This window comes from Tarenaya hassleriana, unplaced genomic scaffold, assembly GCF_000463585.1.
Source record: "Tarenaya hassleriana unplaced genomic scaffold, ASM46358v1 Cleome6, whole genome shotgun sequence".
Lineage (NCBI taxonomy): Eukaryota > Viridiplantae > Streptophyta > Magnoliopsida > Brassicales > Cleomaceae > Tarenaya > Tarenaya hassleriana.
In genome coordinates, this window is record NW_010968505.1 from 1171380 (window position 1) to 1198455 (window position 27076).

At 33.1% G+C, this 27076-nt stretch overlaps 1 protein-coding gene across 1 annotated transcript; it reads right to left on the reverse strand.

The window, feature by feature from the left end:
* Positions 1-8599: 8599 nt before the first annotated feature.
* On the reverse strand, positions 8600-15193 carry LOC104799674. The gene is made up of 7 exons (XM_010522314.2): positions 14324-15193; positions 13455-13827; positions 11270-12465; positions 10697-11185; positions 10199-10309; positions 9950-10124; positions 8600-9630 (listed from the first exon to the last, which is right to left on the reverse strand). Exons 1-7 carry the CDS (start codon positions 14324-14326, stop codon positions 8795-8797), a joined length of 3183 nt encoding a protein of 1060 aa, XP_010520616.1. The 5' UTR covers positions 14327-15193; the 3' UTR covers positions 8600-8794.
* Positions 15194-27076: the final 11883 nt, after the last annotated feature.

Below are 27076 nucleotides of genomic sequence, written 5' to 3' on the forward strand. Positions count from 1 at the left end.
ATTAAATAAAAAATAAAATAAATATTTAAAAATAAAATAAATATTTTATTTATTTTATTTTTAAATATTTATTTTATTTTTTTATTTATTTTTTTGTGTTTTCCAACGGTTATTCCAACGGATCGCCGTTGGAAATAATTTTGAATTCCAACGGACGGCCGTTGTAAATACCGTTGTAACATTTCGACGGCGTTTCCAACGGATATTCTAACGGATATCCGTGGCAAATACCGTTGTAAATCCGTTGGAAAATTTCTAACGGATATTCTAACGGTTCCGTCGGAAAGTAGTCACGATGTCCGTTGGAATTTCCGTTGATATATCCCGACGAACAAATCCGTTGGAATTCCGTTGAAAATATACCACGGAAAAACCGTTGGAAATCCGTTGAAATATTTCAACGTATGAAGGCGTTGGAATTCCGTTTGGAATTTGCCACGGAATTCCAACGGACACTGATTTCTAACGACGAAATTCCAACGGATATATCCGCTGGAAATCCGTTGGAAAAGTTGAATTCCAACGGATTTTCGGCTATTTCCAACGGATTTGCCGGTTGGAATTTGGGGTTTTTTTTGTAGTGTATGTGGCCATGAATTGACTTGTCTTTTTAAAAAAAATCATCTTTCACTCAAAACCCTATTTTTTTTAATTTAAACGACTCGAACATTACTTCATTTGATGTTTAATTCCGACACAAACACGCAAAATTCGAAGACGAAGAAGGGACAAAGGCGTAACCAATTTTTTCGGCGAGGACCGTTCTTGCAGATCTTCAGTAGTAGAAGCCGAAGATATTTATATTGGATAACTGAAGACGATTTTGCTAGAATAAAAGTGAAAAATTTATTGGCCAATGAAATCTTGAAATGGGGAGAAGAAGAAAATAAAAAGTTTCTGCATAAACTAAATGGAGAAATCACATTTTTATTTCGCATTTTTCGTCAGTGTATAAGAAATTGCCACATATTCTATTTTGTAAGGATAAACCGGTCTTTCCAATGTTTTGGATTTTTTTAAACCATACCGGTTATGGTTTGAAATTAAAAAAAAAATGATATTTAAAGTGATACCTGCAATATTTCTCCATTATAGAGCTTACCAGGGAAAAAAGTGTCATACTTTTTCTCTATCACTTTGTTGTCTCTGTTTGCAGAAGGTTCCAGATTATCTGATATTTTATGAATTTCATTCATGTCATGCTTTTATTTGAGACCATTTAGTTCTTAAAATATTATGTCTCGTGCTTTGAGTTATGTATTAAAATTCAGAGAATATTGTGGATAATTAGTAAATTTGTTTTTTTAAGCAAAAAATATAGAGTAGAAAAATATTTTTGTTTTAATATAATATTTTAATCTATTTTTAAAATAATAAATCGAATGACATAATGATATGTTATGATTTTGTATAGATTATTTAAGATTATAAAAGAATAATATCATCTTTGAATTGAATTTTTTAATATCAATTGCTTCCATTTAAAATGTATATAAATCAAATAATTAAATAGACCTCCTTTATAAATCTATATATATTAATAAAGGAGTTTAAAGGATTGTGGTGAAGCCACCTCATCTCCATGTCATCATCCATGTGGCAATTTTGTTTTAATTTGTATTGATTTAATATCATTTTTCATAATTACAATTATAATTATTATTATAATTAATTTTTATGCATATATATACATTTAGATTAACACTAATTTTATATATAAATATAATAATTAAAAAGGCAAAAAATTAATTCTTAAAAAGATGCCTATATGGTAGTTAAAAATTTTAAAGATATAATACGGAAAATTATCAACATATTATTATAATTTTTAAAATAAAATAGTTAATTATTTTAATAAAGTTTATTTAGTGATTCCACTTATATTTAGATGTTATTTTGAAGGTTTTATCTAAATAAAAATATCAAAATAACATCTTAAATAAATTCTTGAGGTGATGGATATAAAAAAAAAGGTAAAACGTCCTTTCCTATTACATATAAAAAAACGCTCATACACGTTGTTAGTAATAAATGAAAGACTTTAATTAGTGTTCAACATGTGTAGTTAATATATAGTGGGTAAAAAATTAAAACAAAAAACAGTGGCAAGACACTCAAACGTCTTATTTAATATTCTCATTGTCAGTACGTTTGAGTATTGCACCTATATAATACTATCTTCTACAATTGTTATCTTGACCACGACTCACTATTCCTTCCTTTTCATCTATAGAATCGCCTGTTTATTAGGTATGGTCTCTATTAAAACTGTTAGTTTACCGAAGATTTATGATATCTTTTTCTGAGTTTTTTCAGGTTCAACCGATGACAGACAATCTGACCAATAAACCTAATAAACCTAAAGGTTATGCTTTCATAGAGGACGCGCATAACCGTGATGCATAGCCGGAGAAAGATCAGAGCATTAAAGATAAGGATGAAGCCATAAAGGTGAGTCACTCACTTGATAGCTTGGTAGATATAGAACTGAGATCAACATTGGTGTATGCTATTCTAATTAGCCCAGGAATTTTGAAAATATTGTTGATGCATTTCTTGTAATGCAGACCAAGGAGTTAGTGAAACCATATGAATGTATTAATATTTTGTATTTATTTATTTAAATTATTTTATTTTGACGGTATAATATTTTGTCATACGATTTTTTAAATGATAATTTTTATAAATGTAAACTGTAGAAAAATTTGTAAATTTATCAAAACATAACTTGATATTACAACTAAAAGAGATATAAACGGAGCAAATAGAAGTGGATGCATATCTTCTCTCCAAATTTGTAGAACAAACAACAAAAAATCTAATCCAGAAAAATTATATTCTTGGCTTCTTATGTATTTTTCATTTCTTCGTTTCTTATATATATAATGGTTTAATATTATAATTTAACTTTACATAATATATATAACAATTATACATTTATATCAATAATCTTATACATAAATAATAAAGTTTAAAGAGTTATGGTGAAGTTATATCATCATCGTGATATTTTTTTTATTTTTCTTTGTCATTTAAAAACTAATTAACTACATATAAATTTAATATTTTAGATTATAAGCATATTATCATTATGTAATATGATTAATGTGATTTTAATAAATATTTTACGTGGAATACAAAATCTATTTTACAAAATAATTTATTAAAACTCATGTAATAATAAAATGATAATATTGAAAAAATCATATTAAAGCTATGTATATTTGTAAATTTAGGTTAAATATAAAAATTAATAAAATAGTGAATAGAATTTAAAATAAGTAATATATATAATTTATTAAACACATATATTTTAATCTAAATAATCAAATCTAATTATCAAATTTTATAAATGATATTAACTATAAATTAAATGAAAACGTTACGTTGAATTAAAAAGTTATGATAATAAATTGCTCATTTTAATTATTATTTTACATCATGGTACATTAATAGTTATTATTGTGAATAGTAATGGTAAGATTAATAAATTTTATAACATTATGATGCAATGAAAAGAAATGAATTATTAATGATATAGTATTATAACGTTATGATGTAATAAAAAAATGAATTATTAATGATATATTAAAAAATATTTTACTGTATTGAAAATGATGGTCACAATATATATGTTATTACCAACAACAACAATACATTAATACGAGAGAGTTTCCAAACTATCTTTGAACAATATTTTTATGGTGGTGACGTTGTCGGGGTCAACGTCATCCTTGACATTGAAGAGGACGATGTGCTCGATGTTTTGAGGGATTGAAGAAGAAGATATTGCGAGAGTGAACGTTGGCAGGGGAGGCGGAGAAGGGATGAAGAGTGTTCGATTGCCGAGAAAGTAAGGATACAATTTATAGGGGATACGACAATGTATACGAAATGAAAGGCCAACATAATTGAATTATAAGTCTCAATATATTATAGTTATGATTTTAAGAATACAAGAGAAACGAATTACAAAAGTCTCAATATATTATAGTTATGATTTTAAGAATACAAGATAAACGAATTACAGTTCAATTCTACATATAATTTATTAGAAATAAACAATGGAGATATATATAGAAAACTAAAAAAATAGGAAAATATATTTTTTATAATGATTTCAAGATTTTACCAAACAATAATATCAAACAAACAATGTTTCAAGATATTACTAATATCATTTTTAATAGAAAAAAATGACATTTTCCTATACGGATTTTGTAAAATGTGGTATTTTCCTATACGAACTTTTAATTTGACAAAAACCTACACCAAATTACTAAATGTGCCAAATCGATACACGAACTATCCAATTTAACTTCAATTTTCTACATAATCCGAAAACGGTGTTAAGTGTTCGTTAACAACTGATGTGGCACAACACGTGGCGGTTAACGTGGCACGTCAGATGGAAAATTTTACCACGTCAGCATGTCACGTCAGATTTAAAAAAAAAATCTTAAAAAATCGAAAATTTTTTTTTAAAATTTAAAATTTTTTAAAATAAAATAAAAAAACAAAAAAATACATATATATAAATACATTTTCATATCTATATACAAATATAAATATATATACTCCAATATAAAAATATATCTATATATATATATAATAAAAAAAATATACACATATATATATACAAACATCTATACAAATATATATACATATACATACAAACAAATATATTTATATATATACACATACACATATATAAATACACATACACACATATATATATACATATATATACATACATACAAAATAAAAAAATACATATATATATTCATATCCAAATACAAATACAAATATAAACATAAATACTCTTACGTATATTGTAAATAATATTTAGGAAGTAAAAAGTTTAAAAACGGACACTCTCTGTGTACACTCAATGTGGTATTCATTAGCCACTAATAAATAATTTATTGTTCTTTGTCGAAATAATAAATGTTATAGTTATTTTTATTTTTATGTTATGGTGCACTCAAACGACATGATTTCTTAATAACATATTAATAAATAACTATTGTTGCTTCGATGCTCGATAACCCGAAAGGGGAGAGGAATCTCAAGTGTTCGGACGATGGAGGAGGGTATAGTACTCGTAGCGTGATGAAGATCGCAAGCATCAGTGGTTCCAAATGTGTGGGAGTTCAATCTAAAACCGCCATTGATGTAAATTAACCAAGATTTCTTACATGAACCCCAAGATTGGATTTTTTTATATAAACGGAGGTTTCATATGTTTTCGTGTATTTCCCGTTTGGGGATTTATTTAGTGATAGCTTGGTAGCTTGTAATATGGATATGAGATCCTGATCGTTGTATCACCAATTTTGATTAATACTACCAACTTTCATAAAAAAAAAAGATTGGATTTGATGAATTCTTACATAAACAGAGGTTTTATCGGAATATCAAACTCACATTTAGTTAATGTGAAGTTATTTTTTTAAGGTATTGTTCAATGACCAGAAACAGAGTTTTTATATAAGCCGACTGTACCGTCCTTACAAGTGAGATTTTCGGTTTTTAATTTTGTCTATTTCAGGAAGCCCTAGCCGAAGAACAAGATGAGACAGTGGTCGGGGTTGTTGAGGAAGTTCCATCTCTTCATCATTCTTAATTTATGTTTGCGATTTTTTGTGTTCCATTTCTGTAATTTTTTTTTACAGAGTAATATAAGCAAACCTTCTCCTCATTTCTCACCCTCATTTTTCTTTACTTGGTAATTCTATTGGGGTTTGTTGTTATATCAAACAGTTTGGGGATGAAAAACGAGATTAAAACGAAACTACGGTTCTCAGGTAATTTTATCATTCCTTATTTATATAATCAACTGGCGGTTCTATAATATTAGTGCATAAAAAACCGATATAAATTCTTATTTGTTCATTCATTCAGAACCTGCGAATCGCACGGGATGGTATCCAGAAGAAATTTGGTTGCCTCTTGAGTTTTCTCTCACGGAACAGGGAGAAAAAATTTACAGGATTTTCTCGAAAAAGTAAGGTGAGTAAAGAAGCACACCGTATCTTCGATGGTTTGGTTTGAGTGATTCAGTTTATGGACCTTGAGATCAAATCAGTGTTAGATGTGTGATTCAAAAGCGGTTTCAATCGGTTATTTAGAAGTTTTTAATTCTGTAGTTAAGGTTGAGAAGTTTCTATCGGTTACTAAATTATCTCTATAAATATGTGTAGTAGTGGGTTGAATATTTTATTGCAAATCAGTTTTTCCTGCAATCGTATGTGTGTATAGCGTATGTAAGTTATGAGTGACTGAATACATGTTTATGTTTCAGATTTGTTTTATGTCTATGCTGTGTTTTGTGAGTATTTGGTTTATAAAAATTAACAATTAGATCCCAACAGAAGTTTCAGATTATCCATGAGACTTCAGAGGAGCCAGGATTTACCTTTTCCACCCATAAACCCTAACCAAAATTTCATCATTTTCCTTTTCTCTAAATTTAATTGGTATATATTTAAATATTTAAGTCTCTCTCTACTTGGTTGTTTCCAATCAATTTTAAATTATAGTCCACATAATCTTTTGTCTTGCTATTTCACTGCTTTGTCTTCTGCTCGGTTTGTCTACTATGACAAATATTTTTCCGGTGTAATGCTGAAGCATCATTATGTTCAACTCATTTCAGAGATCCTCCCCCATGCATGGGCTAACAATGAGTCGCATGCTTTTTCTTCAGGTGAATGTTTTTGGGTGTAATGTTGAAGCATCATTATGTTCAATTCATTTCAGAGATCCTCCCCCATGCATGTGCTAACAATGAGTCGCATGCTTATTTTCAGGTGGATGTTTTTGGAAGGGTTCCTTCTCTTCAGAAAACGCCAGGGTTAAAACCCCGAACCTAGAACCGAATCACTACATGATAAGTTCTTCGTTAGACCGATTTTTCCGTTTCCAGTTTTTGATACCGGTTATTCTTTAAACCGGAATTGTAACACATTGTTCAGTTCAGAACATCCATGGATAAGAGAAGTAAGAGATGCATCTAAGCCTATCAATAATGTTCTTTGTTGCGAATGAAGCAACTCAGAGCTATGAACAAGATCAAGAAGTTTGTATTGAAAGTGAGTCAATGTGTATATATATTTTATGTGTGTGTGTATTTTATGTGTGTGTGATTTAGCATGTAATTAATTAAAGTGAGTTTGGTTCGGATTATTAGTATTGTTTGGTTTGGGGACAAATTAAAAAAAGACAAATATCTCATTTACACGGGAAAACCTTATACTTAAAATTAATTATACAAAACTATCAACTATTAATTTTGAATTAAAAAGATCATCAACTGTATAAATTGATTAAAACCAATCTTTTATTTTAAATTGATTAAAACCAAACAAAAACAAAACAAAACATACTAGATTTATCAAATTATAAAATAAAATTTAAAATAATAGATACTTTGATTTTAGAACTGATATATTTTTTAATTGTAAATATTATTGAATTTTTGGTCGCAATAGAAGAATCAGATTTATGAGTTAAATTGTCAACTCAAAAAATGTTCTCCATATATTATTAAAAGAGTAAGTTTACAACGTTTTAATTAAGTTGTAAACTATATACTTTTAAACAAATTTATATCTCATTTCTCTTGTAACAAACTAATATAAAATTTTTAATTAAAACAACAACAATATTATTATATTAAATTAACTAAAAATCGTTCTTACGTTAAACACATCAATATCGAAAAAAAATTATATAAATACACAACTCAACATCATAAAAAAATCCATGACAAATATATAAATTTAACCATTATCAAAATAACTCATATATTATTTTATTAATAATTTTTAACTAAATGTTTTTAGAGATCGAAAAAAAAAACGAGATTTAAGACGCTCATAACAAATTATTAACATCAAACCTATACAAAACTAGACAACAACACTCATATTTTCAAACTTTATTTTTTTAATTCTTTATATAAATAATATAATGATGATTTACAATAATTAAATTGTATAGATATATTTTTTAAATATATCTAACAAATAATCTATATTAGTTTTTATTATATTAATATTAACAAATTATACCATTAGAAAAAGAATAACTCACGCATCGCGCACATCCTCATCTAGTATATATAAAAGTTAACTAGTGGCCAAAAAATACATATTCAATTAGTGCAAATGAACGCGTGTTCTTGTCACGACGTTTCCAGCGTGATCACTTGAAATGCATGCTGTCTCTGCTAATAAGCTTAAGCTGAGTAACCGCGCCTAATCAGATCCGTTTGATGGCTGCAACTGCACGATGTTCGGAATATCCTGTTGGACTGCTTGTCGTTCTTAGTGTCCAGCTTAAATAAATGCCTTTTGTGCTCCTCCACTCTGACCATGCGCATACTCGCACGTTGTAGAAGGTGAACTACACGATGTTTCCAATATCATAGGCTGCACTGCACGTCGTTCCTCCTCTGATCCCGTTACGGGTAGAAGTTGGAACATTAGCCAGGCCCAATTGTCCCTTCTGATACTAATATGTGTTTCCGACGAACACCACGACATCTAGAGTACCAGCAGCTGGACTGCATGCCGTCTATGATCAACAATAACAATCATCCTGAGTACACAGCTTTATTACGTAAAGGCTTCGAAAACACAGTAGTTCGACATCACTGAAATACATACCGTTTTTAATATCAGCATATGGACTGCACGCTGTTCTTTTGAACCACCAACACGTTCGTCCTGCTTATTACAAACTACACAACATTCACAATATCAGAAGTTGGATTGCACGTAGTTCCTGCTCAGCCTCTCTGCCCATCGAACTCATCCTTATACACATGCTCCCATTCCAATGTATTCTCGTACCCTCTGCCAGAGAGTTCGGACACACCTTTATCCTCTTTCACATCTTCAGTACCTTCGCATGTCTCTGAGGCCGAATGATCTTTGTTGCCTACTGCTGTTGGTTCAATGACTTTGTCTGAATCCGAATCCAATCTGTTCAGAGATTTCTGCTCATTCTCGGCCTCACGGCGTTTCAAAATCTGAAATCTTTTCATAACATCGTTCGCATGGCTGGTTCCGCAGGATCTATTTGGGCCTGAAGCTTCTGGGTTATCCAGGGAATGATGGGTCGGTGTCTGTGGCATTTGGCCACTCTTCTCGCCTCTGTCTGTTCCTGTTAGTCGAACCGCCTTGTCTGAATCTGAATTGGTAGCTGAATCCAAGCAGTTCAGAGACCCATGCTCGTACTCGTGCTTAACTTCCCGGTTTTCCAGAATCTGAAATCTGTCGATAACATCATTTACATGGCTGCTCGTGTTGGATGTAGGGTTCTCCTCGGGTATAGCACTCGGGATCTTTCCACAATTTGCATCATGCTTAAGTTTCCCATGACTTCCCTGTTCTGATGAACCTGAGAAGCTCCCAGAGATTAACGCTAATAGCGCATCCACAGAATCGGAATTGAGCCCCCAGCTTCCTGTTAAATGATTCGTTGTAATGCCATTGTTCTCAAGGCTTTCGTCCACAGCAAGCGATTCAGTTGTCTGTGGCTCTGGATTTTTCGTGACGGGAACCGATTTCTGGAGATTAACAGAAGGTTGTTGCCCCGATGAAGATGCATTTGATGAACTTTCTGAAATGAGAAGTAAAAGATGGATTAAAATTTTGAGATTAACAGAGACCTAAAGATTATCTGCAAGAAGAAACAATATAAATGTGCAAGCAACCATTTTCGGATAGATCTAACGCATGGCAAATGCTTATGGTTGGTCAATACTAAAACTGAATCTGAATTTGATGGCTAAAACAGAATAGAGGGATACTACAGTGACGGCCAATACACCAGTTTTCTGCATTTAACTGCTGATGGATTGTCTATTATCAGCGTCGCAAGAGCGTGTGCCAAGGACCTGACAAAATCAAATAAGGAACTTTTATATGGAAGATTCAACCTTTATTGAGCAATTTGTGATTCTCAATCTCATTACTGATCCGGTAAAACCGAGCCATGTAAGTTGTAGAACATAAAGCAGCTTCAGCTTCGAGCCAGAGATTCTTGAACAGGAGAGCTTGTGGTTGCGATCCTTGGTCATCAGGGAAGTTGGAGGCAAGTATGCTCTTAATATTCTGAAAAGTTAAATTTCAGTAAATTTTATTGAAATTTATTGTGATGCAAAAGAGTACTATGCAAGTAAAAATACCTGGGTCATCTCATCCTTATTCACCGTCTCTGTAAAAGCATAACCACCATACCGATTCTCCAAAGGATTTACATAGTGACCCTGAAAATCTGCAGTGCCTTCATTGGGAACCTGAGAAAGGGTATCCCATAAGCTAAAATTACGAAAATTCCGACCTCTAGCAAAAGCTACAAAGTAAATGCACCCTCAAGTAGTAAAACAGTAGTCATTTCATTCTAATGGTAACAACTAACAAGACTATATTAGACTCCCAAGAGGAGTCAACTAACTCGGCAAACAGGAAAAGAAACAGCACATTTCATTTTCTCACAAACCAAGTTGGAAGAGAGCATAGCAAAATCAGATATTCCCGAACAATAAGCAAAATTAACTTGGCAAGCAAGTTTGTTTGTAATTTGTTTCTGAAACCTCAAGGTTATAACTTAGTCAGCAATTGAACCTTTCGCATATAGCTCTGATGCATGATAGAAAAAAAGCTACATTAAAGGAGGAGCATACCTCATGAAGCTTAACCATTTTTGAAGAGGACACAGGCATTGCTTGCTTCCAAACTGAGGCTTCTCCTGCCTCTGTTTTACGCCTGGTGTTTCCCTTTAAACACTTGGTGAGATTTTTTACCACTTTCTCAAGGGTCTCAAGATCCTCCTGCTTCAGCCTGCTTCCATTGTCAGAACACTCACAAACAAGCAGCTCTGACAGATTTTGCATCGCATTAACCACTAAAGAAACTTGTGGAGAAGAAGTGGGGCATGTCAAATCTTGAAAGGAACAGTTTGAGGCACCATATGCTTCAGATCTCCTTTCTTTGAGACCAAGATTTGTGAACAATGTGGCCTTTTTCTCCATATTCATCTTATCTTCACTAAAAATACTTTCTCCATTTTTGCAAGGTTCTGGGTTGGCCTGAACAACATCATCTCCACCTGGGTTATTGGCATCATCCAGAAAACAAGTTTTATGGCTTACTGCTGATTCGGCATTTACAAACTACACAACATTCACAATATCAGAAGTTGGATTGCACGTAGTTCCTGCTCAGCCTCTCTGCCCATCGAACTCATCCTTATACACATGCTCCCATTCCAATGTATTCTCGTACCCTCTGCCAGAACTGTCGACATTCCCGTAGTCAACTCTCACCGGATCACATGACTGGCTTTCCGTAGACAACTTAGAAGCTGAAGGTCCCCAGGAAGTAGATACCATGAAGTCATCCCAAAACCTACTCTCGTTGGCTGTTGAATTTTTATCCTCATTCATTTTATCTTCGCCATAATTTTGTCCTCTCTCTCTACAAGGCTCTGGGTTGGCCTGGACAACATCATTTCTAATTGGTCGATTGGAGTTATTTGACAAATGCCTCGTATGGCTGACAGTTGATTCTGCATTCCCATATTCTACTCTCATTGCATCGCATGACTGGCTTTGCTCAGACAACAACTTAGAAACTGAAGGTCCGACCGAATCAGCCACCATGAAATGACCCCAATACCTGATCTCGTTGGGTTTTGAATTTTCACATGTGTTCTTCGAGGAGCACCCGAGGGCATCTTCTTTGTCTATATCACCAACCAAAGCCGTAGGCCTCGGATACACAAAACTGCCTTCTTCTAGTTTATTATCATCTGGTGAATCCGAGGACTTGATATCAAATGCTGGAGACTGAGAAGCACGTGGACCTCTGCAACATGGTGAGACAATTGTCGGGTTATGAAGATCCAAGCCTGCAGACAAAGGCTTGCTATGACCCGTGGCTTCACCAGATATAAGCAACGCATCAAAGTTAACCGGTTCAATACAAGAACTCTGCAGGCTGGATTTTACTCCAAGATTATTGTCAAGCACATCCTTAGAAACACTACTGTTGCTTGGCAATGGTTCTCCATAACCTAAATGAAACCTGATCTGGGTATCATCAAAGGATGCTCCTGGTTCCAAACTTGACAAAGGTAAGGGAGCGATACTATTATTTATATCCGGCTCCACAGGATAACTGGAGACAGCCTTTGCTGTTTCAAAATCATTATAGCATGCATGGTGTGGGTGAATGGATGGTTCCTGAGAATAGCATGTTTGCATGAATGTTGATGAAGACCCAGAAACCAAATTTGCTGAGTTATATGAAGGAACAAAGTGAGAACGATGTTTCTCAAAGAGATTTTCATTGGCATGTACGGAACCGACAGATGATACTTCCCTTGAAGTAAACATTCCACTTGGCGAAAACATGCCTTTATAGGAATCTTCACCCCTGGAGCCACAACTTTCTGCATACAAAGTTTCAGACCAATGTTGAAAGAAACCAAGCGCTAGCTAACCAAGAGTTATGTTGAAGAAACAATACACAAACCAAGAAAATTCCAAGATAATCAAATTATCAAATATAAATATAACGAGCTAGACAAAAACATGTCTGAATCAAAAGTTTCTGCATTCACAATTTCATTTTACGCAAAAAAAAGCAAGCCTGAACTGTAACCCTCTTCAAGAAATCACGAGACTTCAATTCAAGAGAAAACGAAATAACGAGAAATCATCTGATATGAAAGGCACGCCCACATTCCCATTAAAATAAAGTCAACAGCTGCATTCAGAGAACCCTGATGCGTTTTCGATGCGGATCCAATATTTCTAAACATGGCAAATGCTTGAGTTGACCTTGGATTTCAGTTCTATTTCAAAACAAGCTCAAGCTGCTATCCCCAATTAAAAGCCCAAGAGTTTGAAGGAAAAATCAAAACACAAACAGTGGAAACTGAGAGAGAATTGATATAAACATACGGGGTGATGAAAAACCATAAGTTCCTGCATAACACATTTTCTCTAACGAAGCCCAAACTGCTGTTACCAGTAAGAATTCATGAGTTTCCACCAGGAAAGAAAGTACGCACAGTCATAGAAAATTGCGACAGCAAATTGAAGATTACTCCATTTTCATCACATTGCATCCAAGAAAAAATGAACCCAGGCTCATCTCAGTCATCCACCGATCACGATAATGATCGCAAGACAAGAAACTAATACCTAGTGGGTGAAGCAAAGGAACATACCAAATAACATCTATAAACCCCAAAAAACATCAGTACAATTATAGTCAGAAATACCGATCGAAACAAGATCAAGGGAACAAAACAATAATCCGGAACATGATATAGATTACACAGCCACGAGATTCCATAACATCCAAAATCCGATAAGGTATCGGTAACCCTTCAAACACAAAATTTTGCAGCAAAAGGGCAATTCGGAGACATACCCGGTCGTGTATTGTCTGCGTAAAACGATGAAGAAGACGGCTGAGACTTAACTACACCGATATGGGCCGATTGAAACGGCCAATCCGCTGGTGATCGATGAGAATAGCCATAAAAGTTCATCGGACCAGATAATTCTTCAATCGGACTATTGGATTCAACGGGGCGGCTCGTTGTAAACGGTGGAGCAGATGCCACCGGATTCGAACTGTGATATGAAGTAGGTGGCCAATACGGGTACGATGATCCAGAGAAACCGCCATAGCCGAAACCATCCATTATCTTCCTCTCCAAGAAGATCGAGGGGACTGGCGAAGAAGAAGAGGAGGAAGCTGACAAATGCGAGAGCTGTATATGGGCCTTTATCTCATGGGCCTACAATATTATGAAGATTCAAGGATGAGTAAGGCCCATTAAAGCAAACAGAGTTGGACCTAAAACCGAACCGAATCTACAAAAATTAAGTACATTATGCTAAACCGGACGGACTGATCCGAACTAAACCATGCCAAATCTTCTGCCTTATAGATTGATCGATGATATAAATGTAGGATGTAAGGAAAATAAATATGCAAAATCTAAGGATATATATGATATAAAACTTTTACTGTGTACTTTATTATTATGCCGCAATAGTATTATGCCACTTATCGTCTCCTTTTTGCCTTTTTTAACAACTACAACAAAAAGAAAGAAATAAAATATTTTTTTTTTTGAAATTTGGGTATATATTAAACAAAGATGGTGGTACAAATAGCAAGATCCAAGATTCACATTACAAGCTTCAAACCTTATCGTTCTTGTTAACCAAACCTAGAAAGAATTAATATATGCCTATGTCTCGATAGAATTTGAAAGGGTGAGCAAATACCATTTTTGCAATAATACGTTGTTAACCGAATTCCAACCCTGGAACTGAGGTTATTTGAGGGAACCGACTTGTTGTTGAATGACCGGTTGTTCTTTTCCTTCCACAACTCGTAGATAGTCTGTTGAATTAATAGCTTGCCAAGAATACACCTTCCTTCGTTGTCGACGGAGGGGATGCTCTCTAACCAGACTTGACAACCCGCTACCTCCGCCGGCGGTTTCTTCATATTTTTCTCGCCCAGCGTTGCCAAACTACTATAAGGGCAACGGAAGAACAGATGGCCATGTGACTCTTCTTCCCCGTTGCATAGTAGGCATGTTGCGTTTTACACGACGTTCCACCTTAGGAGACAGTCTCGAGTAGACAGCCTTCCCTGTATCACCATCGAGTAGACAAAAGCATTTCTAGGTATGACCTGTTTGAACCATACCATTTGGTGTCAATCCACCTAATCTGAAGTTTGCCTCAACTGCCACCACATTGCTGCTGTAGATAAAGTTGAAGAGAAGGAGTTATCGGTTATCTTCCATTCGTAGTTGTTTGTCCCCGTCCATCCTCGGCACCGACATTTGGAGCAGCTTTATCTGCAGTTCTTGTATTTGATGTGACCTCGCTCCTGATAGGTTCTAATTTCCATTCAATGTTGCTTGAACCACTCTTGCATTTATCGGAATTTTGAGTTGCCTCGGTCTCGCGCTTCCTATGTAGGCAAGTAGCGGCCCAACCCCGCCCATTGATCGTGCCAGAAAGATGCTCGATTCCCATCCCCAATCTTGCATCGGATGAATCTCCTTGCTAGCACCTGCATTTTAAGTAACTCCCGAACATTCCAAGAAAGGCGAGCATTCGGCTTAAAGTACCAGAATGAGCGGTGTTAATCGATTAAGACATTCCAAGAAATAAAATATATGTCCACAAATGTAAATCAATTAAATGTTTTGGACCCATATATTAATGTATGTAGGTATGTATGTACACCAAAATATTTTCCTACTCCAAACGAGAAGGGCAAACACTCTTTGGGGTTTGTCATCATCTTTAGCTTGTTTCCACGTCTGTATAGTTTTTGTTTTAAATGATAAGGCATGTGATTTGGTCCCCCATGCAGCATCTCGTCGTTTTTTTCTTTTACACAATCAGACAAAAACGGATAAAAACATGTATAATGATAATAATAATAATAATAAAAACATGTTTCGTAACAATTTGGACTTTGGAGACACCTAAAGAAAGCAAACGAGGAATCTTATCTTCTATCGTGATTAAGACAAAACATTAATAATTGACATTGGGTTTTCATGCAACAATGTGGACAAATCTTAATGAATGTTTCCAACAACAACAAAAAAAAAAATCTTAATGAATGCCAATTCATTGAGCATCATACATTTTATTTTTTGTTATTATATATAATAACAAATGGGATTCATCCAATAAACAAAAAATGTGATTGGACTTGGAGTTTTTCATGGTTTGGTTTTTAGGGTTTAGCATTATAGTCCTATAATTACACTATTAACACAATATTTGTTTAATATATACTCATAATTGGGTATATTATTATTTTTTCATGTACATCGCATAAATTACGTTCCCTAAGGTACAAAGAAAAAGTTTAAAGCTACTAATCCGTTGTGTGCGTGTGTGTATGTATCATATTATATAAGCTCATAATATATATATATATATATATATATATATAATTACTTTTCACGATATTAATGACCTTGCTTTTCATGCATTGCTGAACTGTGAGATGTCATTTATTAGCAGAGAAGCCGTGGACCACCCGCACGTTAGAACACTTGAATCATTGTTTTTTTTGTAACGGATGTTTTATACCAAAACCCAAACTAATCTCGGGATCGGAGGTCAGTCATATGATTTGGAATATATGTTTTCTCTCCAATTTGAGATTCGAATTCGAAACAAACCAGATATTTTGCGTCCCATTTTATCGGTAGAACTATCCAAATTTGGGTCATTTGAATCGTTGTTCTTCGTTATTACTTTTATTTTTCATAGATTCACATATGATAAACCATTGGTTTGGAGTTTGAACCGTTTTGTTATAGAAAATCTCAAATAACTCGGGCGGAATTTCTGATGAACATCTAACAAAATCCAAAATAATAATACTCTGAGATACTTATATACGAGGGATAATTCCAACTTCTTTACAACCATAATTGTAAAATTGGAAAAACGAACCCCCAAAAAGAGAAAAAGAAAAAGCTCAGAAATTCACGACAAAGGCGGCGTGGTCGGGAGCGCGTGACGACGACGCAGTGTCGTTTCAACCCCGCCGCGGCGACGGCGGCGATGCGGCGGAGGAGGGAGGAGACTGGCGGTGATGCGAGCGAGCGCCGCCGTGTATTCTTCTAGCAGCTCCGCAGCGATGGCCACCGTTATCATTCTCGGCGCTGTCCGGCGTCTCGTACGGTAACGGAAACTTGACGGCCGTTAAGTACCCGTCTCTGGACGGGTCTCGCGCGTGTGAAGAGAGTTGTGGCGATTCTAGGGAGACGGTGTCCTACTTATAGGCTCCTCTCTTTATGGCATTAACTTCTGGTAGGTTCTGACGTAAATGAATTTTAGCCGTTAGATCTACGGCTTCTTAATTTCTTATCATGGAACGTAAATTGCAAAAGAAAACGGATTTTGTTTTTTTTTTTATAATAATTTAATATTAAACCACAAACTTTAGGATAATGATTAATACACGATACAAGTTTCCATACATGAAATGAATGGTCCACAACTTTTTTTTTGAATCATACTATAGAAAAAAAAATTATAGATTAAAGAGGAAATAAAAATAAATAAATCTTCCAAAGACAATTGTATCATATCGATGAAAATATAGGTTTTAATGGATATATGCAAAGGAGAGATATGGTTATGGAAACAATTAAATGTGTGACAATTATCCACACAAGAACATTATAGTATACAATAATAGAACGGTCCTGCACTTGGGACCAAAACAGTAAAAGATGTTAGGTGAATGCGAGCCAATTTAGGAGGTCTTTATCGTCGCCGTAAGCAAACAAAATCACGAGTTTGTGTCAAAATTGACTAATTATTTATATTTATAATTTTTCTATTTTTTTTCCCGATGGAAGAACATTCCTACACGTCTAATCCATAATTACCTAACCTTGTAATCCGGATTATATATTGCTTAATCATGTCGCGTAGATTAATTAAGATGAGACAAATTAATGATATATTCCAAGATATAAATTATGGTTTGATTATGTACGAAGTTTGATTATATATATAAGGAATGGTCTAACATTTTTTATTATAGACATTAATAGATTAGAACAATATAATATATATAATTTGGTTTTATTAAATATATATAAGTTTAAGATTATCTTTAGCGGGCGCTCTATGTAAAATATTCTCCTTTTGCTAAAACTAATTATACACATACTTTTTTTTTCAAATGTGACCATTTGACCATAATTACAGTATAGTCATATTGATTATAACGTTAAATTTATGATGTTTTCACTTAGTTATCAATGTGATATGTAAAATGTGACTATGGTGATTTGGTGCGATCACCATAAATTCAACGTTATAATCAATATGATCACCATTTGAGTATAATGTTATTTTGACGAAATGATCACATATGGAAAAATATATGTATAGAAATAGTTTTAATAAAATGGGAATATTTTAGATAATACCCTTTTTAACGTCACTGAAATCATATCATAAAATGTTACTAATATAGAATTTTTTATATATACGATCTCTTACCATTTGAAGCATAATTTTTTTTTATTGTTTTCTTAACATGTATATTGTTTGTGCGAGTTGTCGGAAATTGACATGCAACAACTTGGTGTTTCAAATTGGCTGATGTTTAATTATTATTATTATTATTATTATTATTATTATTATTATTATTATTATTATTATTATTATTATTATTTTTGGGTTCCATTTGTGTTAAGGAAAACTCGCATACGCAATCAAATAGAATATTATAGTCTCTTTAGTCTTCGTAGCTTCACTATTACGACCAACATGCACAATCTGGAAAAATAAACACATACTTTTGTTTTTTAAGGTTACTCTTACGATTATTAATATATTTATTTATTAATTAAAAAAATAAGAGAAGGGATTTCTTACAACGGGGAGTTGGAATTTGTGGGCACCAATCACATACCAGCTGTTATACATATTAGTATGAAGAGTTATCATAAATTCCGACACATCACAATCCTACCCGTACACTTCCTCTTTCACATTTAAATTATTAACACACACATATACGTACACATAAGATTTTTCAAACCCTAAACTGAAATTGGAGAAAAATTATTCCCCATCCACATCAGCCTCGGCGATGGCTCTTGACTGAATTACCATACAAGAAACGCGGACCAAACTCTTTATTTATTTATTTATATATTATATGAAGTCAAAAATTTTCAACCGAACATTAGAGATGTCAAAAATGGTTCAAGTGATGCGGATCGATCCAAACCGATTTAATCGTAAATCTAAATAGATTAATCCAATCCAATCCATTATTTTTATTATTAAGTCTATAATCCAACTCGTTCATTCTTTAAGAAATATCAATCTCTATGAGATAATTCATAAATAAACTTAAATGTCATTTAAAACTTGTGCTATTAAAATTTCGTAATACACACACATCCACGCCAAAAACGTATGATAATAAAACAATATCACGACTAAGGGAATTTGCAAAAGAGGACAAAAGGTGAAATTATATAACATATTTTCTCAAGATTTAATTATTATAACTATTTCTATCACGATGTTATAAATTAAAGATCTAGTAAACCAAACAAACGACGATTAATTTAGCATCTAATTACGATGAATTTGGACTCCAACTAACTCATCATATCGTTTACGGTAAAACCTTTTTCAAATTCTATGTTTGCATTGAAAGATTCGAACATGGTGTTACTAAAATTATTTATTGTTTGGCCAAACCACTGCATATAAACCATGATACGTTTTTACCGTTACCACTTGAGATCTGAAAAATCTAATATGACATAAGAGTGTTAATTTTAACAATATTGTGTTTCTGAATACACAGAAAATACATTTTGAATCTGACATGTAGCATGTAAGAATGAAATAGAATAGAGTCTTACCTGAATCTATTTCAGCAATGAATCCGGTAGCGTCTGAACAGTAATCGGGAATTGTGATCTTCTAGATCAACACACGAGAAGAAAAAAATTCTCACAATATGGGCTGTAAGAATTATGAAAACTGGTGTGTGACCTAGGGACCCCTTAATTTATAGAAAATAAACTTCTTATTATTTCCAATTCCGCTCATAAAAGAAATGGAAATAACACAACGGTATCTGCACATTAGCTCCTAAACTTTACCGAAATTACGATTTTAGGCATATTTCATAAATGATCACATTTATGCTTTATTAATAGCTAACGTTACAAAATCCATGATTTAAATCCAATATTAAATCATATTAATTGCGAATATTTATAAAATATTCTAACAATCTCCCACTTGATTCAATATATGTGATTTTGGATTATCTTTAGAGAGCTCAACAATATGTTATTATTTCGTAATTTCATCAATCTGGTCCATGAACGTATAATATAGGACCTTAGCGGCTTTTGTTATATTTTGCACGACTAAACCTTCTAAAATCACATATATTAACAAATTCAATGTCATAGATCAAAGCTTAGGTATGCAGCATGAAAATTACACGATAAGTGATCTATACGTGTCTATTTTCAACTGGTCATCTTTAACCTTATGGAGATCTTAAAATTTTAGAGTAGAAATTAAAACTTTTAAACTTTATTTTTTGCAGAAAAACTTTACTTTAGTCTTTTCCAACACATAACTCCCACTTAAACTATACATCATCAAGTGATAGTACACCCATATGAACAACATGCTCAATAAAGATTGTGGGTGGTAAACCTTTAGTAAACGGATCCACTATCATGGAAGTCGTCCCAATGTGTTCAAGACTTATTTGACTACTCTGTATCCTTTCTTTAACAACCAGAAATTTTATGTCAATATGCTTTGACTTAGAAGAACTCATGTTGTTATTGGAGTACATAACCGCTGATTTATTATCACAGTAAATCCGAAGTGGTCTTTCTATTTTGTTCACAATTCGCAGCCCTATGACAAAATTTCGCAACCATACTCCATGATTGGATGCCTCATAACATGTTATAAATTTTGCTTCCATGGTTGAAGATGCCGTGAGTATTTGTTTAACACTTTTCCACGATATAGCTCCACCAGCTAAAAGAAAAACATAACCAGACGTGGATCGACGACTGTCTTGGCATCCAGCAAAATCAGAATCTGTATAACCAATGATCTCCAAATTTTCTATTTTCTATAAATTAACATGTGATGTTTGGTTTTCTGTAAGTATCTTAAAACCCATTTAGCTGCTTTTCCAATGATCCATCCCTGGGTTATGTAAATACCTTCCTAACATCCCAACTGTATACGCAATATCCGGACGCGTACACACCTGAGCATACATGAGACTTCCTACAGCCGATGCATAAGGAATCTCTTGCATCTGTTTTTGCTCAAATTCATTTCTTGGATATTGTGCAAGACAAAATTTGTCTCCTTTAGCAATAGGGGTGTTCCCTTCTTTGCAGTTCTTCATCCCAAACCTCATTAATATCTTTTCGACATAGTTCTTTTGCGACAACCCGAGTAACCTCGAGCTCTATCTCGATGTATTTGGATTCCTAATACAAAAGCGGCGTTTTCCAGGTCTTTCATTTCAAAGTTCTTTGACAGGAAAGCCTTAGTCCCATTTAACATCCCTATATCATTAGAGGCAATTAGTATGTCATCGATATACAATATTAATAAGACAAACTTACTCCCACTGAACTTATGGTATACACATTCTTCTACAATATTTGTCTCAAAACCGTATGAACAAATAATCTGTCGAAATTTGTAATACCATTGGCGGGATGCTTGTTTAAGCCCGTAGATGGATTTCTTTAATTTACAAACCATTTCCTTTGAATCTCCGATCACAAAGTTTTCTGGTTGTGCCATATAGATTGTTTCATTAATGTCTCCATTAAGAAACGATGTCTTTACATCCATCTAGTGTAACTCTAAATCATAATACAAGTGACATTATTGTTCTGAACGAGTCTTTCGAAGACACCGGAGAGAAAGTCTCTTTATAGTCAACTCCTTCTTTCTGTGTAAATCCTTTTGCTACAAGACGAGCTTTATACTTATCCACATTTCCTTTAGAATCCCGTTTGGGTTTAAATATCCATTTTCAACCTACGGGTTTGATGCCTTCAGGTAATGGAACAAGTTCCCAAACATTGTTGTCTTGCATGGATTTATACTCTTCATTCATGGCTTCAAGCCAATTTTGAGAGTTTGAACTTTGCATAGCCTAACGAAAATTTATTGGATCATTTTCTAATAATCCAACATTTTCTCCATGCTCTTGGAGATATACGACATAATCGTCTGGAATCGCACTTCTCTTTGCTCTAGTTGACCTTCTTGATGACAACTGTTCTTGAGGTAGTTGAGGTTGTTCATCCGGAATAACCTCATGAATTGGTTCATCCGGAATAACCTCTTGAATTGGTTCATCTGGAATAACCTCTTGAGTTAGTGCGGGGAGTTGCATGTTGTCCGATTGATCTAGATGTGTTATATCATGACCAATTATTATGGGAAGATGAACATATTCTTCCTCAAATGCAACTTCTCGTACCTTATCTCTACTCCCAAACTCAGCATCCTCAAAGAAATGGGTTGTTCCAGTTTCGAATATTGATCTGTTTTTTAGGATCATAAAACTTGTACCCCCTGGATTTTTCTGAATACCTAACAAAATAACAACTAATTGTACGCGGGTCTAGTTTCTTTTCTGATGGCTTGTAAGGCCTTGCTTCTGCTGGGCAACCCCATACATGCAAATGTTTTAGGATTGGTTTCTTACCCGTCCAAAGCTCATAAGGAGTCTTTTTAGTTGCTTTTGTAGGAACTCTGTTGAGGATATATGCAGTGGTTTTAAGCGTTTCTCCCCATAATGACTCTGGCAATGTAGAGTGACTTATCATACTCCTTACCATATCTTTAAGAGTCTTGTTTCTACGTTCGGATACACGTTCATACTTGGAGTTCCAGGCATGGTATACTGAGGTAGTATTCCACATTCATCAAGGAATCTTGCAAAAGGACCCCTAGTTGTTCACCAGATCCATCATAGCGACCATAGTATTCGCCACTACGATCGGATCTTACTGCTTTAATCTTTTTGCCCAGTTGATTCTCAACTTCAGCTTTATAGGATTTGAACATGTCCAAAGCTTGGGACTTCTCGTGTATTAGGTACAAATATCCATATTTTGAGTAATCGTCTATGAACAAAATGAAATATTGTTGACCATTCCAAGATGCCGTAGGAAATGGTCTACAAATATCCGTATGTATTAGTTCTAACACGTCACTGCTTCTGTTTGCACCTAACCGTCTTTGGTTTGTTTGTTTTCCCTTAATACATTCAACACAAACTTGAAAATGTGTTAAATCGGGTATATCAAGAATTTCATCTGCAACTAAGCGTTCTATCCTTTGTTTGGATATGTGACCTAATCGTTTATACCACAAGTTTGCAGAAATCTTGTCATCTAATTTTCTCTTTGTACCATGGGTTTTAACATGCAAGGTTTCATTATATGAAATATTTGTATCAAGCACATATAGATTATCATGACTAGAGAGAGTACCGGTACCAAGTAAATTTGAATTACGGAAAAGACGAAATAAACCATTTCCAAAGGAATAAGAATAACCGAATTTGTCCAATGTAGAAATAGAAACCAAATTCCGTCTAAATGACAGTACAACAAATGTCTCATCCAAATCCAAATAAAAATCAGAACTCAATAATAATCTAAAAATGCAGATAGCCTCCACTTCAACTTTATTCCTGTCGCCAACATAGATGAATCTTTCAGTATCACTTGGTTTCCGATGGCTTAGGCAACCCTGCATTGATACACTTATGTGAATAGTAGCACCAGAATTTATCCACTAAGTGTATCGTGGTACAGAAGTTAAATTAACTTCAGAATAAACAAAAGTAAGAAGTTTACCTTTCTTTGCAAGTCAACCATGATAGCCAGTGCAATCCTTCTTCATGTGTCCCATCTTCTTACAAAAAAAGCATGCACCATTCTTATCCTGTTTTTTTTTTTTTTTGCATCTTCTTGACAGGACCATCATCACTTTCCTTTTTCTGAAGACGTTTCTTATTTTTGTCCTTTCTAGAGACCGCAAGGTGAGCACTTTCAGGTTTTTCAAGCTTCAATCGCTCTTCTTCTTGCACACAATGTGAAATGAGCTCGTTAAGAGACCATTTGGTTTATTGACAGGTGTATATGATCCTAAAGGATCCATACTGTACAGGAAGAGACAGCAATATCAAGTGCACTACCAAGTCATCAGACAAATCTATCTTGAGTGCCTTGAGCTGTGAAGCAAGATCAGACATCTCCATGATGTATTCCCGAATGTTCTCATTTCCCTTATACCTTTTGGAAATAAGTTTCATCAAAAGCGAGCTAGTTTCATGCTTCTCATTTCTTTCAAAATGAGTCGCTACTGCTTTCATGAACTTATTTGCGTTCTCATCATCATAGATAGAACCTCAGAAAACCTCTGGAATTGTACGCTTCATGATCATAAGGCACATGCGATTGGAACGCTCCCAACATTCACGTTCTTTTTTATGATCATCGGTACTTTCCGGTGTAAGATCAGCAGGAGCATCAACAACATGCATAGCCAAATCCATATCCATACAACCGAGAACTATCATGAGGCTCTCTTTCCATGCCTTAAAATTTTTTCCCGTAAGCATCGAGACCGAATTCAGCGAAGTTGAAATGTTTGCTGCGGTAGTAATAGCTGAATGAAAAGAAAGAGAAAAAAAAAGTCAGTCTTTCATGCAAATAATGACAACACATACGATACACCATACAACATTGATGTTATATCTTTAGATCGAAAATCAACTTGTAAGTGGCATATTCGATATAGTAATCAAATCACGAATATCTCATATAATCTATTGAACCTTCCTTTGGGTCGATTCAATAATCATATGTAATCTTTATGATATTCTGATTTATTACTTAATATATGTAATAAATTTCTGCCAAAAAATTTCCTTCCTTTGGGTCGGTAAATTTTCCGCATGAAATTTATACATAAAAAATATTCTTTATAATATTCTTTGAATGGATGAATTTGTGACTTCAGAACTTACTTTGGCAAGGTGATGTCTCAAATTAATCGAATAGAATATTAATCGAATAATTTGTCATTATTCCTCCTGATTTGTCACGACCAAATTCTGCTAAAATATCTATGGTGGGACATTCGTCGCACACGTTCATGCGCACTTGCAGCCATAATGGGCTGTCAAACCCAATTGCCATCATATACATATATAATCCTTTTAAAGTAATGTACTCAAGTCCAATTCCTTTATTTATATACATATATAATAATTAAAGGAAAAAACTAATGGGCCAAACCCAATTATATCAAAATGTACGAAAACTTTTATGTTGGATATTCAAAACGTATTCTCTTATTTAAATATATATATATATATATATAATGGGCCAAGCCCAAATACATTATCAAATAAAATCTGTAACGAAAAGTATAACGGAAACTAATATATTCGATATACACTCATTTAATAAAATTAAATCAAAACGAATACGTTTCCAAATCTCATTTGAAACTGAATTCTCTAAAACATAAATATCAAAATCATATATTTAATTCTAGATTTATGCCCATAATCAAAAGCTAAATTTTCGTTTTTAAAAAATAAAATTGAAACGAATTGACATATTTCCAAATCTGCTGATTTAGCCTTAAAAAAATAAATATTCAAAATAAAATGAATATTACTGTTCGAATATTTGTTTGTTTTTTTTATTTCTGTAGAGATGAAGCCGGACACTGTATATGATCGTGACAATCACTTCAAGACAAAACATGATACACAAACCAATATGTATACAGTATGCATATATACCAAACTGAATTTCACGCACAAGCATACATATATTAAACATGTAGCGAATTGTCAATGTATATATATATAATAAATATATACAATCGTGCATGACTAAATTAAACCGTATATATGTATATAAAAAACATGCCAATATACAGGAAAAACTGTGCAAAATTCTCCTCTATATTTATTTTTTATTTTTTTATTTTCATGTTACAGATTATTAATCTTAACCAATAAAATCTGCAAACAATTCAATAAAAAAAAATTAATACGAGCATACAAGAAAATAAAAATGGATAGTATTTTGGTAAAAATAAATAATATTATTTTCTATTTTGTTAAAAATTTATTTAATTTTAAAAAAATAAGAAAATTAATATAAACTTGTCAAATTTCCATAAATAAAACCTGAAATTTATTTTTGTCGTTCAAACTCTAATATTTATATTAAAATCTAAACTTTATAAATCACGTCAAATTTAATCCTAACGTTGACATAACAATTCGAATGATGATGTGATAATTTTGAATTTGACCAAACGTTGTTAAGTCATATGACATATAATAGATATATAACATATCGTATTTTTCCTTTTTAAAAATTAACAAGTCAAAGAAAAAAATAAAATTACATATATACCTGTATATATACCTATATATATACATGTATACCTATATTGGATATATACACATATGTATCTATTGTGTATATATGTATATATATACATTATATATTGGTATATATGTATATATATACGTATATATATGTATGTCTTTACATAATACACAATAGATACATATTTACAAATATACATATAGGAAAAAAATATTTTTTTAGATTTTTTTAATTTTTTTTTTTTAAATATGGCTGTTACTCCATAAAAAACAAAATTATTTCATCATCGGTCGGATTATTATATCAGCGTCTAAGATTAAATTTGACGTGATTTATCAAATTTAAATTTATTTAAATATAAACATTTGGAGTTCTAAATGTCAAAATTTTAAAATTTAGATTTTATTTAGAAAATTTTGAACAGTATTTATCTTACCCCGAAGTACTATTTAAATATTCATTAAACCTAAGCTGGCCCAAAGAGCTTAGTTCAGCCCAATTGAGAGAACCCTTACAGCCCAGTCCAATTGCTTATCCTTTTTTTAATCAATGAAAAAAATCTAAAAACATTTTAATATAGACATTGTGACTCATGTATGTACCTATAAAGCGTTGACGGTTAGTATATCATTTTAATGTTTTAAATTAGAATGTATTTATATAAATATTTAATTATTTAAATTTGGTAAGAAGGAGACAGGGGACAAAATGAAAAAGTTGCCACGTCGGGATGCGAAAGATCCACATCAGAAAGGGGTAGGAGCCCACCACGTGCAACCCACGCCCCTCTCCCATTTCCCACCAGAATCTCCTGTCCCCAAGTACCAATTATTATTATTTTTCAAAGTCTAATTTACATGAATTATATTAAAACTCAAACCACAATAATTGAAAAGCATATGATATCAAAGTTATACAATTACATTTTGAATTGAATATAAGATAATATAATTTCTATGTTTTATGTTTAGAAATCATGAAATCATAATTAAATTCGGTACACTAAAAACCATGA

What these genes read in the sequence shown, in the direction of transcription:
- LOC104799674 (XM_010522314.2), bottom strand. An exon ending in ATAAGGATGAGATGACCCAG is followed by an intron (nt 10,125 to 10,198) that starts GTATTTTTACTT and finishes TTAACTTTTCAG; the next exon opens with AATATTAAGAGCATACTTGC. An exon ending in TCACAAATTGCTCAATAAAG is followed by an intron (nt 9,631 to 9,949) that starts GTTGAATCTTCC and finishes TTCTCATTTCAG; the next exon opens with AAAGTTCATCAAATGCATCT.